The sequence below is a fragment of the Pogona vitticeps genome, chromosome 9 (assembly GCF_051106095.1).
Source record: "Pogona vitticeps strain Pit_001003342236 chromosome 9, PviZW2.1, whole genome shotgun sequence".
Classification (NCBI taxonomy): domain Eukaryota; kingdom Metazoa; phylum Chordata; class Lepidosauria; order Squamata; family Agamidae; genus Pogona; species Pogona vitticeps.
Genome location: NC_135791.1, coordinates 24896344 through 24911419, shown reverse-complemented (window position 1 = coordinate 24911419; position 15076 = coordinate 24896344). Strand labels below are relative to the sequence as shown.

The 15076-nt window shown below is 49.3% G+C and overlaps 1 protein-coding gene across 15 annotated transcripts in view; it reads right to left on the bottom strand.

The window, feature by feature from the left end:
• The window catches only part of RYR1 (ryanodine receptor 1), a 120050-nt gene that overhangs the window by 72611 nt on the left and 32363 nt on the right, over window positions 1-15076 (bottom strand). For all 15 annotated transcript variants that reach the window (XM_078380001.1, XM_072980040.2, XM_072980045.2 and 12 more), the window contains 23 exons: window positions 14589-14667; window positions 13787-13899; window positions 13244-13337; window positions 12525-12621; window positions 12275-12349; window positions 11611-11767; window positions 11207-11371; window positions 10683-10804; window positions 9667-9853; window positions 8953-9088; window positions 7869-7964; window positions 7002-7120; window positions 6399-6532; window positions 5350-5591; window positions 4637-4829; window positions 3553-3769; window positions 2856-2960; window positions 2654-2757; window positions 2453-2536; window positions 2138-2297; window positions 1707-1854; window positions 859-1064; window positions 124-298 (listed from right to left, as the gene is read on the bottom strand). In XM_078380001.1, coding sequence (XP_078236127.1) covers window positions 124-298; window positions 859-1064; window positions 1707-1854; window positions 2138-2297; window positions 2453-2536; window positions 2654-2757; window positions 2856-2960; window positions 3553-3769; window positions 4637-4829; window positions 5350-5591; window positions 6399-6532; window positions 7002-7120; window positions 7869-7964; window positions 8953-9088; window positions 9667-9853; window positions 10683-10804; window positions 11207-11371; window positions 11611-11767; window positions 12275-12349; window positions 12525-12621; window positions 13244-13337; window positions 13787-13899; window positions 14589-14667 — 3208 coding nt within the window. The remainder of the gene's footprint in view (window positions 1-123; window positions 299-858; window positions 1065-1706; window positions 1855-2137; window positions 2298-2452; window positions 2537-2653; window positions 2758-2855; window positions 2961-3552; window positions 3770-4636; window positions 4830-5349; window positions 5592-6398; window positions 6533-7001; window positions 7121-7868; window positions 7965-8952; window positions 9089-9666; window positions 9854-10682; window positions 10805-11206; window positions 11372-11610; window positions 11768-12274; window positions 12350-12524; window positions 12622-13243; window positions 13338-13786; window positions 13900-14588; window positions 14668-15076) is intronic.

The following is a 15076-nucleotide window of genomic DNA, read 5'->3' as shown; positions in this document are numbered from 1 at the left end:
TTAAAAAGCAAACACAGCTTTAAAAAAACAACCCAATTATTCCCATCTTGCGAATCTCCCATTCAACTCTCATCTTCACGGGCCCAACCAACAAGGGGAAAAACACCATCAACTGATGCTTACCGTCCCCAATTTCAATTTCTTTGAAGGCCACGTCCGACCCTGAATCGCTCATCAGCATCTCCCCATTGAGGGTGAACATGATGTTGTTTTCGTTAAGGTCTATCATGCAGCCCACCACGTCACCCGGCTGCCACGGGCGTCCAAAAGGCTCACTCCCGATGTGCCAGCGCTGGCCCTAAACGGCAGGGAAAGAGAAAGGGGAGCAGGAAAAAAAGGCTTAGTGAGATGAAGAGAGCCTGATCCAGGCCATAGTGGTAGAAATTCAGATCATCTGTAAAACCCCGAACACGATTCATCTCGTCTGATTTGAGAAGCGAGGCCTGGCTGGACCTGGCTAGTGCTTGGATGGGGCCACCAAAGAATACATCAAATATGTAGGCAGGGGCTGGAAAGGATGCTGCTTGAAACCCTGGGGACCCCCTATTGTGAGACAGAGTCCCCCCAGTATCCATGGGGAATTGGTTCCAAGCATCCCCACGGATGTTGAAAAACATGGATAATAATGAACGTCATTGTAATAGTGAATGCTACACATAACATGGGTCTCTGGCTCCCTCTAGTGAGCAGTACATATATACACCTTGGGGATTATTCTTTTAATATTTTCAGACCGTGGATAAGTGAATCAGCGGATACGAATTCCACTGCTAAGGGATAGGGACAAACAGATGAATGGCTTGACTCAATGACAGTCCATCCCACCCAAGAGAATACAGACAGTTCTCTCTGACTCACCCGATGTCCATTGAAAACGTAGGAAAGTTCGTCAGCTCCCAAATCCACGTCCGGCCGCACGTTGGGCCGCGCCCAGCCCACACGCATCTCCCCCGTGGTAACCGCCTCGAACTCAAAGTACCATTTGCCTGACTTCACCGCATAGAACTGTTCGGCTCGGAAGATGCGGACTTTCTCCGACCGAGTTTTGGTCGCGTCTTGACCAGCTGAGGAAGGCAGGAAAATGTATGTGGGTGAAAAAGTAGTTCCTTTGTACTTAGGGAGTGCCCCAAACTCTGGCACCCCATTCTGTTCCCTCTCTTCCAGAGAGAGAGAGAGAGCACTGACATGGGCAGATGAACTGTACAATGCCAAGAGACAGCAATACATTGGAGTACTGTAAATATGTGGAAGACATTTAAATTTTTGGGCCTGTGGGCGATGCGATTCTGAATGTTTTTCCTGTTACATTAGGGAGAAAGAACTTGAGAACCTCAGAAGAGCCCTGTGCTGGATCAGGCCAAGGGCCCCTCTAATCCAGCTTCCTGTCTCTCACTGTGGCCCCACCAGAGGCCTCTGGGAGCCCACGAGGTCCCTGCCTTTTAAGCCTGAAAGGTGGGGCGTAAGCTCATCCCTTCTAAACAAGGCTTGTTTAGAGGCTTGGATCCTCTAAACAAGGATAAGGGCCGACTGGCCCTTTTCCTTGTCACTAGACATCTTGAGGGACTTTTCAAAACAAGACATCCAGAAAAGGGACTCGGCAGACCGGAAAGGTTCTTGCGATGTGTTTCATTTTTATCCGCCTCACTCCTCTTTCCTCTTCCAGTGAACTGGCTGGAAGGGCAAACCCTGAAAATAAGGCCGCTTACTAGTTTCCTGATCCGGCGGCTCGATATTGTAGCCGTAGCCAATGAGGGTGCGCACCGCCTCACGCAAGCTATCCCGGTTTGTTTTCTTGGTCCGTTCGTCTAGCAGGCTGTAGGGAACCAGGCGGGGGTTCCGTTTGTTTTTGATGTCCTAAAATGGGTCAAAGAGGAGGAGAGAGAATGGATGCCAAGCAAGCTACTCAAATGGAGGGCAAAGCACAATGGACCTGACTAGACAACGGAGAAGGACAAGGCACATGATCTTTTTCTGCCTTAAGCCACAAGATCCTGCCCTTGTAGCTTCCTAGTCTCACAAGCCGGTCTCCTGCTTGTCCCACAGAATTTTTGCCACCATCTTCTGGCCTCTTCCCTGAAGAAGAACCCCACTAAATATCACCATCAGTTCAGGTGTAAACCCCTTGAGAATCCCACACCTGAACAGCACTGTAGGTCCAGCCCTGTTGGACGCGATCTCTCGCCCAGACATTGTGCCCGTTCTCAGCCAGCTTGTCCACCAAAGTATTCTGGGCTGGTGTCAGCTTGATGTGGTTGAGATCCAAGGGCGCCGGTTTATAGCCATTGGACATCATATACCTGCCAAAGAGGAAGTGGGACTTCAGAAGAGGGGTGTGGGTGGGTCAACTCACAGCCCTCCCTCCGCTCAGTTTTCAAAGCCTTCTAAAGAGAATCAGTTCAGAACTTTGGCTGGAGTGATCCCCTCCCATCGACACTGCTTGCAGACCACCTACGTTTTGGGAAGCTTTGTTTTCTTGAGGTTCTCTTCAGCCTTCTCGTCGGCCATCCCCACATGGCAGCCCAGAGCAAGTAAAGTCCTACAAGGGGGCAGAAGGAGGGCTGAATCATCTGTGTCCAACGAGTCACATCCGTGACACCCGTCTCCCCTCTAGCCAAGGTGAAAGTGGAAGGACTGTTCCTCACGGTCAACTCACTTGAGTGTCTCTCCTGACATCTGGAGGTTGTAGTTGCGTTCCGGTTCGGGAAGGCTGTGGAAATCCAGCAAACACGGGTGCAGGCGTTTGTTGTCATCCCGGATCTGAAAAGGCACAGAGGCACAACGTGCATTTCAAGGGTTCCTGCAGGGGCAGGATTCGGGGGCTCCAACGTCACATCACAAGGGCAACAACCACTTACAGGTCCATAGGTCCACCCTTGTTCAATGCGTGTCAAAGCCCAAAGTTCATGGATATTTTCTGCTAGTTTCTCCCGGATCCGTTCCAGATGTGGGGGCAATACAATCTGGAAAGAACAGAAACGTCAGCTTTTTAAAAAATTACTGTATTTTCCCGTGTATAAGACGCGCGCTCCCCACTTTTCTAACCAAAAGTAAGAAATCTAAGTGGGGTTTAACAAGTGCAGGGGGAAAGGGATCAAAGCCCTGCAGGACTGCTTTGATCGCTGCTTTCCCTTCCACTTGTTTTTGTTCTCTCCTCAGCTTACTTCCGTGTACAAGACGACCCTCAATTTTTATTCTAAAGATTTTAGACAAAAGTATAGTCTTATACACGGAAAAGTTTAAATCAATCAATCCATCAACCAATCTTGGCAAGCATGCTGTCTGATTGCTACCATGAACCAATGGCGCTTTTTTTTGCCAGCGAAAAAAGCTGGGAGAAGTTAAAAACCAGCAGACTGAGGCCTGGCTGAATATAGTTATTATTTATGCCATTTTACAGAAAGGCAGCAGAAACTGGGTTTTGCCCAGCTTCCCCGAGGAAGGACTTCCAGAGCCTGAGAGCAAACCACCCAGGTGGTCTTCTCCTGCATGAGCACCAGCTGATCTCACGAACACGCTCGTGGGGTCAAGATGAAGGTCACTGAGCCACCTCACCTGAATGGTGTCTACTGGGTACGGGGTAAAGGCAGTGTGCGACAGAGACTGCGTGGGGCCAAGGAGATTCCGGAACCCATTGAAGTCGTGCTTGTACTCCTTGATGGGCTCCACACGCATCTTGTCCCGCGGCAAGAGGGCCTCGTAGCACGGGGCGTACCCTGGTGGCGGCAGGAACTTGAAATCTCCATGACGTCCCCCTAAGAGGAATCGCACCCTGGATAGGAGGAGGAAAGGGAAAGTTCAGTGCTGGTCTACATGCAGGGGGAAAAACCAAAACCCCACAGACTCTTAACTTTGGAAGCCGTAAGCTGCTCTGAAGGTCCTTGGTTGGAAAAGCAGACTAGAAATATTAATAAATACTTGCTTGCTGTTACCAAAAACGTCCCGGACATTGTTAATCAAAATCAAAACAATTAAATTGTTAATTTAATGGGCATTTCAGATTCATCCCGCTAACCATTATTCCCTCATGAAGTGCTAAAAGAACCAAAAATGTTTAACCATTTCTAAGGTGATCATGACTATTTGTTTGAGCTCTGAGTGCAAACTGGGTCTTTAATTTAAAAAAAGAGGGTGCTACAGCAATGCTATATCAACTCACGTAAGCACTTTGTTCCTCATGTTTTAATTTCAGAAAAAAAAAATTGTAACACTAACCAAAGGATCAGTCGTATAAACCGGGCTCATAAAACGAAGCATACCCATAAAATGTTTTAATCTTTTAATTTTATTTTAATCCATAGACTGTTTAATTTGTCTTTTAATATTTAACTTATTGTATTTTTCATTGTGTAAATATTAATGTTATGAGCCACTTTGGGTCCCTTGTTGGAAGAAATGCAGGATATAAACAACAACAACAACAACAAAAGCTAGAGTGTAAGCTGTGTGAGCCTCACTGGCCCAACATGTCCATGCGCAGACAGAGAGCATGCATCATAAACAGACAGAAGGATACTGCTATGGGCCCTAACAGTACCACCCAATGGTTATCTACTCAAAGACCAGCTGTGCTGATTTCCATGGGCCTTAATCCCCAAGAAGCCTGTGTTCTTTTTTATGCTGACTGGATTGGACTTACTTGACACCCGCAGAGAAGCTGACCACAGGGAAGAAGAGGCCATCCAGGTTGAAGTTCTCAAACATGCCCTGGACGGGGAAGCCATTGATGCGGAAAGAGATGCTGGGGACGCTCAGATCAAGGCAGCAGCTCACGACATCGTCCGCCCCCAGGATGTGTTGCCCGGGGGAGGCCACAGGCCGAGCCACGCGGCCTACGCCGAAGAAAGAGGAGGCAAGAGGTGAGGGGAACAAAACCAGGACATGTGGATTGATGAGACACACACACCCACAAGGGTGGCATGCAAACCAAAGAGCTCCAGCAAACACCTTATAAAGCAAGAAGGGTCGGGATCTGCCACCTGGAGGAATCACACAAAACCAACTGTGCGGCAGAGTTTGCCTTATTTTTAAATGATCCCTGCAGGGTCTTCTTCTTTCCTGACATGCATTCTGCTTGAAAGGGACCCCCCCCCCCCGATGGCTAAGGAAGGGTACAGAACCAACCCATTCATTCGCATGAATCACAGAGACTGTGAAGAAGAAGAAGCGTTCCCAAAGCTCTGGAACCCGCCAGCCCGAGTTCCACCATTTTCATCTCTTGGAACCCCCCTCCCCCCGTTTTTCCTTCTTCCACCTCACATTGCCGGGCCACGCTTCTCCAAGGAGCTGGCGGGCACCCCGAGCCATGCCTTCCCTGGTGCCTACATCAACCACGGCACGTGGGTTCCCTACCTGACCACAGGTGCAGCCCGTCGAAGCCGAAGGAGTAGAGGTCGTCTCCCACGCCGTTCCCTCCCCAGCCTTCCCCGCCCCCTGGGTAGGGGTTGTAGCCCTCCGCCATGGCCCAGCCGACGCGCAAATGGGTGGCCTGCGCCGTCACAAACGGTTCCACGTAGTCCACAATGACCTCGTAGTACCACTTCTTGTACTGGGTGGAGCCTTCGTGGGTGCCCAGAAAAATGTTGGGGCGCATGCTGTTGAAAACGGGAAGACAAAGCGGGCCGAAGGGGGAGGGGTGTCAGTTTCCTTTTTTCTGGACTTTAAGTTTGCTTCTCCTGCACTTGCTTCCACCACGTAAAGATGAGATGGAAGTCTGCATATATTTTGGAGCACCTTTCAGCCCATATGCGTTTCTACATACTTTTCCACCAACCATTTCCCCTTAATAAAATGCAGTTCCACATTACTTTCATGGACAACTGGCTTTTTTATATACATTTTTGTTTAGACTACAGAAAAGCATCACCAGAATTAGAGGAAAGGGAAGGAGAGTGAAGAGGAGGTTCAAAAAAAAAAAAAAAAAAAAAAAGGAGGGCTAAATGAGTAAATTCTGCTCTCTCTCTCTCTCAGAATTGACTTGATGGCACATGATAATTACTATTCAGAGGTCCTGTGGATGATGTTCACCTGGGCTAAACAGAAACAGATGCTCTGAAATCTGGATTCTGCCACAAAGAGGAAACCAGTATAATGTGCATAATTCTTTCTGCAATATTTGCAACCACACTTCAGCTATTTTGAGCAAACAGAGGGGCACTCTATGCAGTAGGAAACCTTTCTCCATCTGGCTCCTGAGATTTTAGCAGACATGGGCCATATGTCTTGGAAACTAGGGGGAAAAAGGCAGGGAAGTCTGTTTTTTTCTAAATAAAAGCAGAGGTGTTTTTTTTTTTGAAAGCCAATCAAATGCTTCCAAATCCATATTCTTTGTTTTTCTCTGCTCCCAGAAAGCGTATGCGTTATAGAAGGCAGATGGGCCAAAAATACAGAGAAATGCTAACCTGGTGACGTAGTTGATAAGTTTGGTCTGCAAAAGCAAGTCCCTCCCTGGGAGCAAGTTCTCGGTGATCAGGTTTTGGTTCGAGCGGACAGCCACCCCATTGCAGACACACAGAGAACAGAGGACATCCAAGACCTGCCGAGACGGGAAGGAACAAGTGCAGGGATTTAAGTTCAGGTAGAGCGCATCAGCAGGAGCCCATTTCAGTCTCCAATGAAAAGGCTTGAGGAGCCTTGTGGGGGCAGAGGTTAAAGTGCAGTACTGCAGCCCAAACTCTGCTCACGACCCAGGGTTCAATTGCAGGTAGCCAGCTCAAGGTTCAGTCACCCTTCCATCCTTCCCAAGGTTGGTAAACTGAGTACCCAGCTTGCATTACCCTTGCCTAATGTGAAGCTAAAGATTTATGGGAGCAGGGCAGGACATGTAAATTTGTATTCCATTGGGTTCAGTGTCTGTCTCAGAAGGGCCCTGCATGCTCCTCATCTCACACACCACTCGGCATCCAACATCTTGTAAAGAGGATGCTTCTTACCAGGGGACGCTAGTTTGCTGCAAATCTGCTTGGAGGAGAGCACCCGATGAGGAGAAGCCCATCTTAACCTACCTTATGGTTGCGTCCATGTTTGTCCAGCAGTGAGATGATGGACTTGATGTGGTTCTCCTGGATGATGTTTAGCACTTCGGGACTTTCAATGAGCACACAGTATAAAACCTCCAAGATGCCTGAAGAAACAAGGCCACAGCACGCTAGTCACGAAGAACATTCGTGTGTGTTCCCCGACAGCATCCATAAATGCCCCAATGTGTTCAGCTCCCCCCTGGACCTCCTTGGCCAAGGCTGGACTCAGTGATCCATAAAGTTCCTTCCAGCTCTGCAGCTTAATGGTTAGTTTTTTTTTTACAGTTTCTGCAAATATTCCAGCAGTTGGCATTAGGAAAATTACAAGGAAGCTGCCCGATGGGACCCCCTTCCTATCTGGTTTTCCTGCCATAGAGACAGGGGGAGCTTTCATCCAGATGCAACTTTTTTTTCCCCATTTGTAACTTTCTCACACTTCCTCAGTGGTTTGTCAGTCGTTTCTTTTTTCTCTCACCCCAAGAAATCAATTAGGGAGGGAATTATTGCTTGAACTAACAGCACTAGGAGCCACTAGCTCTGGAAGGACTTTTACTCCTCATTATGGCTGAGAACGCCGTGGGATGCCATGAATGAATGATGATCAGGGATTTGGGAAATTCCGGTTCATTTTCCTGATGGGCACCTGAAGGTCACAGGCTGACCGTGGGTTATTCTGTCTCTCCCAGCCTCACCCAATGCACAGGACTGCTTTGGAGAGAGGGCAAAGAGCCACCCACGTACAACAGCTGGAGCTCGTTGCAAAAAACCAAACCAAACCAACAAAACACGTTAAAAGATAAAGCTAACATATAAATGCAATCTACCAGTCACCGCCAGTCAAAACCTACTCACCAGAGGAGGCTTCCAGTCGGTCCAGCTTGCTGACTAACCAGTCCAGATTATGGGAGAAAAGGGCACAGTTGGCACGGTTCCCACGAATCAGGGAGGCTGTCAGGGCACAAAGAAAACAGAAGCTGGAACAGTTATTGCCCTCTATTGAGCGGCACAAGATGATGCGACTGACGTCATCTTTGTAGGTGGCATAAAAGGCCAGCTGGCAAAGTGACCCATGTTTTTCCCCTTCAGGGACCCTTCTTTGTGGTTTGCAGAAAGGCCAACCTTACAGGGAGCTGGCTGGGGATGCTCCACGCCTGGAGCTGGTTGTCTTTTCTGCCAGAAATAAGCCTGGGGAGCAAGGCTGATTTTCTTTTCCACCCAGGCCTGGCTCTCTCCTACATGGAGAGCATGCAGAGTGGGAGGTACCTGCCAGGAGGTTCTGTCTTTGGGGTCTGGAGGAAGCATCAAGCACAGACAACACTCCTGAGTAAATCAAGAAGTTAAGAACAACAAGCCGGGTATGCTTTGGGTAAGCAAAAAACCTTCACGGACCTAAGAGCTCTAACAAAAGCCTTATGACCTTGAAGCAAGCAGGACTGGGACCAAGCGAAGTCCCTTCCACTGAAGTAGACCCCGTGCAAGAGAGTTTGCAGAACGACACCTCTGGGGCGAGTGGGAGGACTCTCTTCCACAGAGGGAGAACCTGTGTGGCTTTGCCCAAGTACCTGCTGGCACCTTTACCGGGACAGCAGGAGGAGGAGGAGGAGGAGCGGTACTTGACACTGACAGGTGTGAACAGGTCATTTCATGGGGGATTCAAACCTACAGGCCCCCATGGCATGACCCTAAGCTGTCCTAAAAGCCACGTGGGATCTGCATAACCCACTCATTTGAAACTCAAGATATAGTTGGAACCAACAGCCAAGCTGAATCAAAACTTTTAAATCAGTACCCCCAGCGGGTTGAACTTTTTGGCTTCCCTAATTCTACAAGCACCCGCCCTTCACTTATAGGAGCACTTCAGGAGCTTCTGGGTGGCTCAAATTGGACACTGGTGGCGGTGGTGGTTTGACTAGAACCCTGCTCCAGGCCTCCGTACCAAGAAGCTCATAGAGCAAGTTGACAATCTCCTTCCAGGACTCAGCCGCTTCCTCCCCGGCATATTCAGCAAAGTGAGCAGCCGTGCTGTAGACATTGAGACGGTCGATGCAGTTGAGAACGAGGGTGATCATGCCCTGCAAAAACCAGCAGAAGATGCTCAGGGATCACAGCCCCTCCGTCCTCCAACCCAGAAAGCATGACCTTTGAAATGCAGCAATAGGTGGGTTTTTTGAAAGCAGAAGGGTGGGGGTGGGGTGAGAAAGGATTAACAGATCCTTACCCCGCATCCTGCCTGCTTCAGATTTATACTCTGGTGACCACCTCAGTCTCTTACTCAAAGTTAAATAACAAGAGCAGAGCGACAGGTGGTGTTTACTTTGCTTATTTACTTATTTATTGTAAAATCAATAGAAGGAGGCCTCCCGCCTCCAAAGAAAGCAGAGCCATTTACCACCTGGAGTTAAAATATCCCATTAGACCCATACAGGATTTCTGAAAAAAAAAATGGAAAAAGCAAATAAATAAATTTTAAAAAATCAGCAAATAGCATATGAAAAAAAAAAGGCAAGGTAAAACCACAGCCAATCAGAATGAGAACAGACCCAACAGAAAAGGAAAGAAAAGAACAGAAGAGAAACAACCTCGAGCTAGCACTCAGGGCAAGTAGGAAGACTAAAAAGGCCCTCCTGGGTTTTTTGGCCCCATCGTTTACCTCCTCCTGGAAGAGGTTTTGCCGGTTTTTGAGTGAGCGGAGCTTGGTCTGCTTCTCCTCGTGCTGCAGCTCTTCCTCCGGGTGCTGGAAGTAGTTGATCAGGTCCTGCAAGCTAAGAATCATCCCGTCGATGGGCAGGGTCACCGGGGTGCTCGACTTCACTTTCCCGCTGAGGGTGTCCAGGCCCCTGGAGGGTGGAGAGAGAAGAGCAGGGCTGAACCAAGCAGTGGAGACCCGGCAGAGCCACTCCTCTCTCTGGGTGGCAGGAAATTAAAAGGCTGGATTTACATCATGCTCCCCATTGCCCAGGAAATGCCTTGCCTTCCACCGTCACTGGTTCACACCTCCCAGTGGACCCAGGGAGGCAGGCACCTTAAGTCCAGCTAGTGTTCTGACTAGGATGGGTGGTTTGGTTTTTCCCCAGAGGTTTGTAAGGGTCTCAAGTGGTGGTCTTGGCCCTCATCACAGTGGCAGCTCAACACGCCAATTCTAGAGATCCTGTGAATCCGCTCTGTTTACAGTAGTTTCAGAGCTGTCCAATGTGCCAGCCTTGTTTTGCATCCGCACCCTGGACAGCTCCCGAATAGGACAGATTACAATGGGGACACTGGCTGCTGTTCTTTAATTTAAGAGATGGCCAGAACTGGACTCGCACCTTTCCATACTTTAAATACACGGAGCCCAAGGCCAGCATTCAAGGTCAATAGGAGGAGGCACAGGTTATGGGTCCACTGCCAGTGCTGACATAACACTGCCAATCACTTGCCCCTCTCCTGCCCCCCCCCCCCAATACAGACTCTTCCCTTCCTATCAGCACCACGGTGCATCTTCATGACATGTCGACAATGACTTTTCTCCAGTATCGCTGCTGGAATGTCTGTGAACATTCCATAACTTCACAGTCGATCCAACATGGCTGGGAGGGGGTGGGAAGCCAGGGGAGTGCCCGAAATACAACAGGCCGTTCCCCAGTGGCTAAGGTTTTCTCCCCGGAGTAGAATCTGCTCAAGACCTACTTGATAAACTGGTTGTAAAGACCGGATGTGCTGTAGATCATCCGAGCTGCTTGCGACTCCTCATGCTGGCAGCGGGTGAGTGAGAGGGCGTCGTCCATGTGTCCCTCCTGATGCAAGATGGCCTGTAGAGAACAAGAGTGGATTCCCATTGAGGGCAACAATCCTGCCAGGGGCTCAGAAATTATTTTAACCAGTCCTTGTTCCCGGCGGCGTTTCTGGAACCATGCGACGTGCTCAAGGCCACACAAGTAAGTGAGGGCATGTTGTAGGTGACCTTGGCCAGCCCTGAGGTTCTTGGACTCCCAAAAAATCCTTGCCAGCACAGCCAATGGCCAAGACTTCCAGGAGTTGCAGTCCGAGAACCTCTGGGGACCAAAGGTTGGGACCTTTGGGAACAACGGAGCTGGAAAGAGGAAGCTGACTCAGGTGGAATTATGCAATTTGGGCAATTTTTAAAAAACTGAGCTGTCCCAGGTGGTTCACACCTGGCTCCAAAACAGCCAGCCCAGCTCACCGAGACTCACCCGTCTTTTGAGCAGCCCCAGACGCAATGCCTTGGCGTCGGCGGCTGCATAGGTCACCCAGAGGCCGCTATCCACGTGCTGCACGAAGCACATAGACTCGCCATACTTGATCTCAGGGGCTCCCATCCCCTCCACGTCCCGTTTTGGGGCCACGTCCAGCTTTTCCTGCAGGGGCGAGAGAGAGAAAGAGGTGAACAGTGTGGGAACAGGCTCATAAGGAGAAGCTTGTCACAAAGCTGAAACTGGGAAAGAATCGGGTATTTCTGTCGGCTGTGCCTGCAAACCGCGCCCCTCCTCACCACCCGGCAAGAGCTGCTGCTTGGCTATTCAGAGTTCTTTTGCATAACGAGCCTCAGAGAACGTGGAGCCACCTTCTGGAAAAGTGGCAGCGGGACTCCTCTCACCTTGGAGACCCGGAAGCAAAAAGCGGTGGCTTTGGTGTTGGCTTTCTCCGCATCCACCACCACCAGCCCCTTCTCCTCGGTCAAAGCCAGGTAGCGTCCGGTGGTGACGTGACGGACGCGGAAGGGCTGGCCCCATTTCATGTGGCTGCCGCTCCAGCTGTTGGGGTCGAAAGGTATTCGTTAAGAGAAATGCAGCATATTCCCAGCAGAGCTGGGATTAGGACTGAGTTGAGAGTCTCATTCCCCTTCCCTCAAAGATTGAAAAAATTCTTTTCCAAAATCTCTCGACATGGATAAATTCCACGTAGGCAGACAGCTCCCAGTCCATGACCGCCCAACCACCAGGGGACTGAGTCGGACAGGGAGCAGGGACTCCCAACACACACACAAACAGGGACATGGTGGAGGAAAGAACAAGGCAGTGTGGTGGCCAAGTGAGGCATTTGCCGCATGGGGACCCAGCAAAGAGTCCCGGGTCTGTGAGGCACACGCTGTGTTCACAGAGGGGCGGCCGTGGAGCCCCAAAGACGGCGAGCTGGCTGGGCCATTGTTCACGGGCTCCAGAACCTTAGTAGCAAGCAGGGGTGTGAGTGTGAGAGACAAACAGACAAGGTGAGGCGGGAAGCATTTCCTGAGCAGAGGAAGCAGAGGAAGCTGTCCATGCCTGATGCGTAAGGGCTCCAGACGCCAGAGCGAGCGAGCTTGGGAACAGACAGCTCCCCCTTCGTAGTTCACCACCCTGCAGAAAAGCAAAGAAAGAGAGGGAGGACGAGAAGAAGGTCAGGACAAGAAGCTTCAGTCTTTTGCAGCCTGCCTGTGTTCCCCCTCTCATCCCCGCCCTGTTTCTACACTGTTGGACGAGGAAGCTCTGGAAGGATTTCCCCTTTCTCTTCCTTTTTCCTCTTGCTTTTCACCTGCGCTGCTCTTCGTTCTGATCTGTGGTGGAGATGGTGAGGCATTCGTCCATGTGACCGTGGAAAAGGCGCATGACATGGCCACCAGTGACGCACCCTGAAGGGAGAGGAAAGAGAGGGAGGATCCGTGATCTAACATGAAAGGAGGGACACATGCCTTCCTGCATGACCAGCCATTCTTTCCTGTCACATTCTGGCACCCAGCAAAAACGAAATGAAATGATTCGGGAGTCCTTGCCCTAGCATGGGTAGGGAGGGGTCTCTTCCAGCCTGAAGGCCAAAGTCAACCTCAAAAGCCATATGTCACTGGGGGTGGGGGGGACCAGAGGCAAAAGCCCAAGGCCACAAATTCCACCATGAGCATTCTTATAGTTCAGTCTTAACACCTTTTAGAATGGCGAAAAAGGAAATAGTACAAAAGCAGGATACAACCAAAGCAGCATCTTCTGGAGAAATCCAGAGAGCTTCAGGAATAAAGGCTCCCTTCCCTTCCTCACAAGATCCCACGTGAGAAAGGAGGTGAGCAGAGGACATTTGATTTCTCTTCTTTTATTTTATTTTATAGCATTTTATATCCCACCTTCAACCCAACGGGGGCTCAAAGAGGGGTGCAAGCAGTCTCCCCCCTCCGAAGCGCTGACCCAACCCAGACATGCTTTGCTTCCGTGAGGGGACACCCTTGCAGCTGCCCTCGCACCATGTTCTCACAGAACCTGTACCTTCTTCGCAGCCTGAGCAGATAGGGTTCATGTTCCAAAGCGTCTGCATGAAAGAAGCATCCACCTGGAGTTCTCCACTGGCTGTAGACAGGTGCTACGGAAGAGGAAGGATAAAAGATAAAAGGAAAAGCCAGCAGGGCCAGGGGAACCCTAAGGGCTTTGCAAGACTCTGGGAATTCAATCGAGCCCTTAAACGAAAATCTGGTCCTAATAGGGTTTCGTCTCTCAGGGTCGGTATTCAAAATCCCAGACTCAACCCTTCCATGAACTTTCTCATTTCATTAAACAGTAAACATCCAGCCCCTTTTACTTTCAAATATGTAAAAAAAGCCTGGGTTTCTACCTAATTTGTTCCCTGAGAAAACTACATGATTCAACAGCTTTAGAAGTAGTGAATGCCTGTATTAATAACCTGGGAATTCTTTAGCTTCCAAACCAGAGTATTGCTGGCAATGGACTTGAAGCAAGCGCACAGACACACACGTCCGTGGGGCAGCTCCTCTAAACCGATTGTCCGTCCCAACCCGATGCAGGCTCACTCACCAAGTACCGCTCAGAGGAGACGCTGACAAGGATAAGGTCATCACCGACACGCACTTTCTCTCCTTCTGATCGCTGCTTGGAGGCAGGGTGGATGGTCCACCAACAAGCTTCCCCTGGAGAACAAAGGCACAGATATATATACTTGAACCAAAACATTTTGCTCAGAAAGTCCCTCTGGGAGTGTGGGGGGGGCATTCTGCCTTGCTTTGTCCACTATACTGAGCTTTGTGTAGATGGCAGTGCTCTAGAAACACTGAAAAGGTCCAGGCAGTGTTTACTGTGTGCAGAGAATTTGAGTCTTCTCTGCCCACCCCACTCCCCCCCCTTTTTTAAGGGCAGGGTTCAAGCCCTTACAGCTGTGAAGGACACCTTTGAGAGCAGGTATGAAAAACTTGGTAGAACTAGCCCAGAGGACTAAACCACTGAATAAGACAGTTAATGGTAAGAGAGTGAAGTTTTTATGTTCTGTATAACTTCTTGCCCCTCCCAGCAAACGTAGCAGCAAATTAAATTATGCAAAACTATAATGGGGTGGGTGGGAATATAATGGAAGTTATGTAAATCTGCTCAATTTCCACAGGTCACAGAATTCTTTCTTTTCCTTAGCACAGGATTTTAATTATGGAAACACAATTCCTAATATTGCACCCATTGATAACTCTGTCTTGAAAACACAGTGGTGTTACCAATAAATTGCCCTGGGAATTCAGAATAAAATGGGAAGAATGTTCTGTGTCTACGCTTTCTACACCTCTCTCTCTCTCTCTCTCTTTCTCTCTCTCTCTTTCAGACGGCCTCATACCTGTTGCATCTTCTTGAAGGCCCACATCAAAGGCAAGTTTATCCGTCAGGGAGCGGGATGTGGTTAGGCAGCTTAAATACTTTAAAAGAAAAAAAGGGGGATACAAGAAGGGTCAAGGAGTGTTCTGGGACATTCTCAGCCTGAAATGGGTGAGAAAAAAGCCCTCCACTCTACACTTTATATAGCACCTTAAAAATGTATATCATCCTCTTAACAAACAAGGCTCAGGTGTTGAGGCTCAAAGTTCCTCACTCTTGCTTGAGAGTGACCTGTTAGGAGCCAGCTTCAGGTGTAATGCTAACCACACCCTTGCCAGCAAGTCCTGATTTCGTAAACTGTTCCCACAAGCAGCAAGATCTACTGAGAACAACAAAACATCGAATGCAAGATTTTGTGGATTTGTTTTTAAAGTCGTCCAATCAAGGTGTCACGTTCTTCTACACTTGCATTGTGTAACGGCCACATGACTTCCTTTGTTTTTGAGAGCA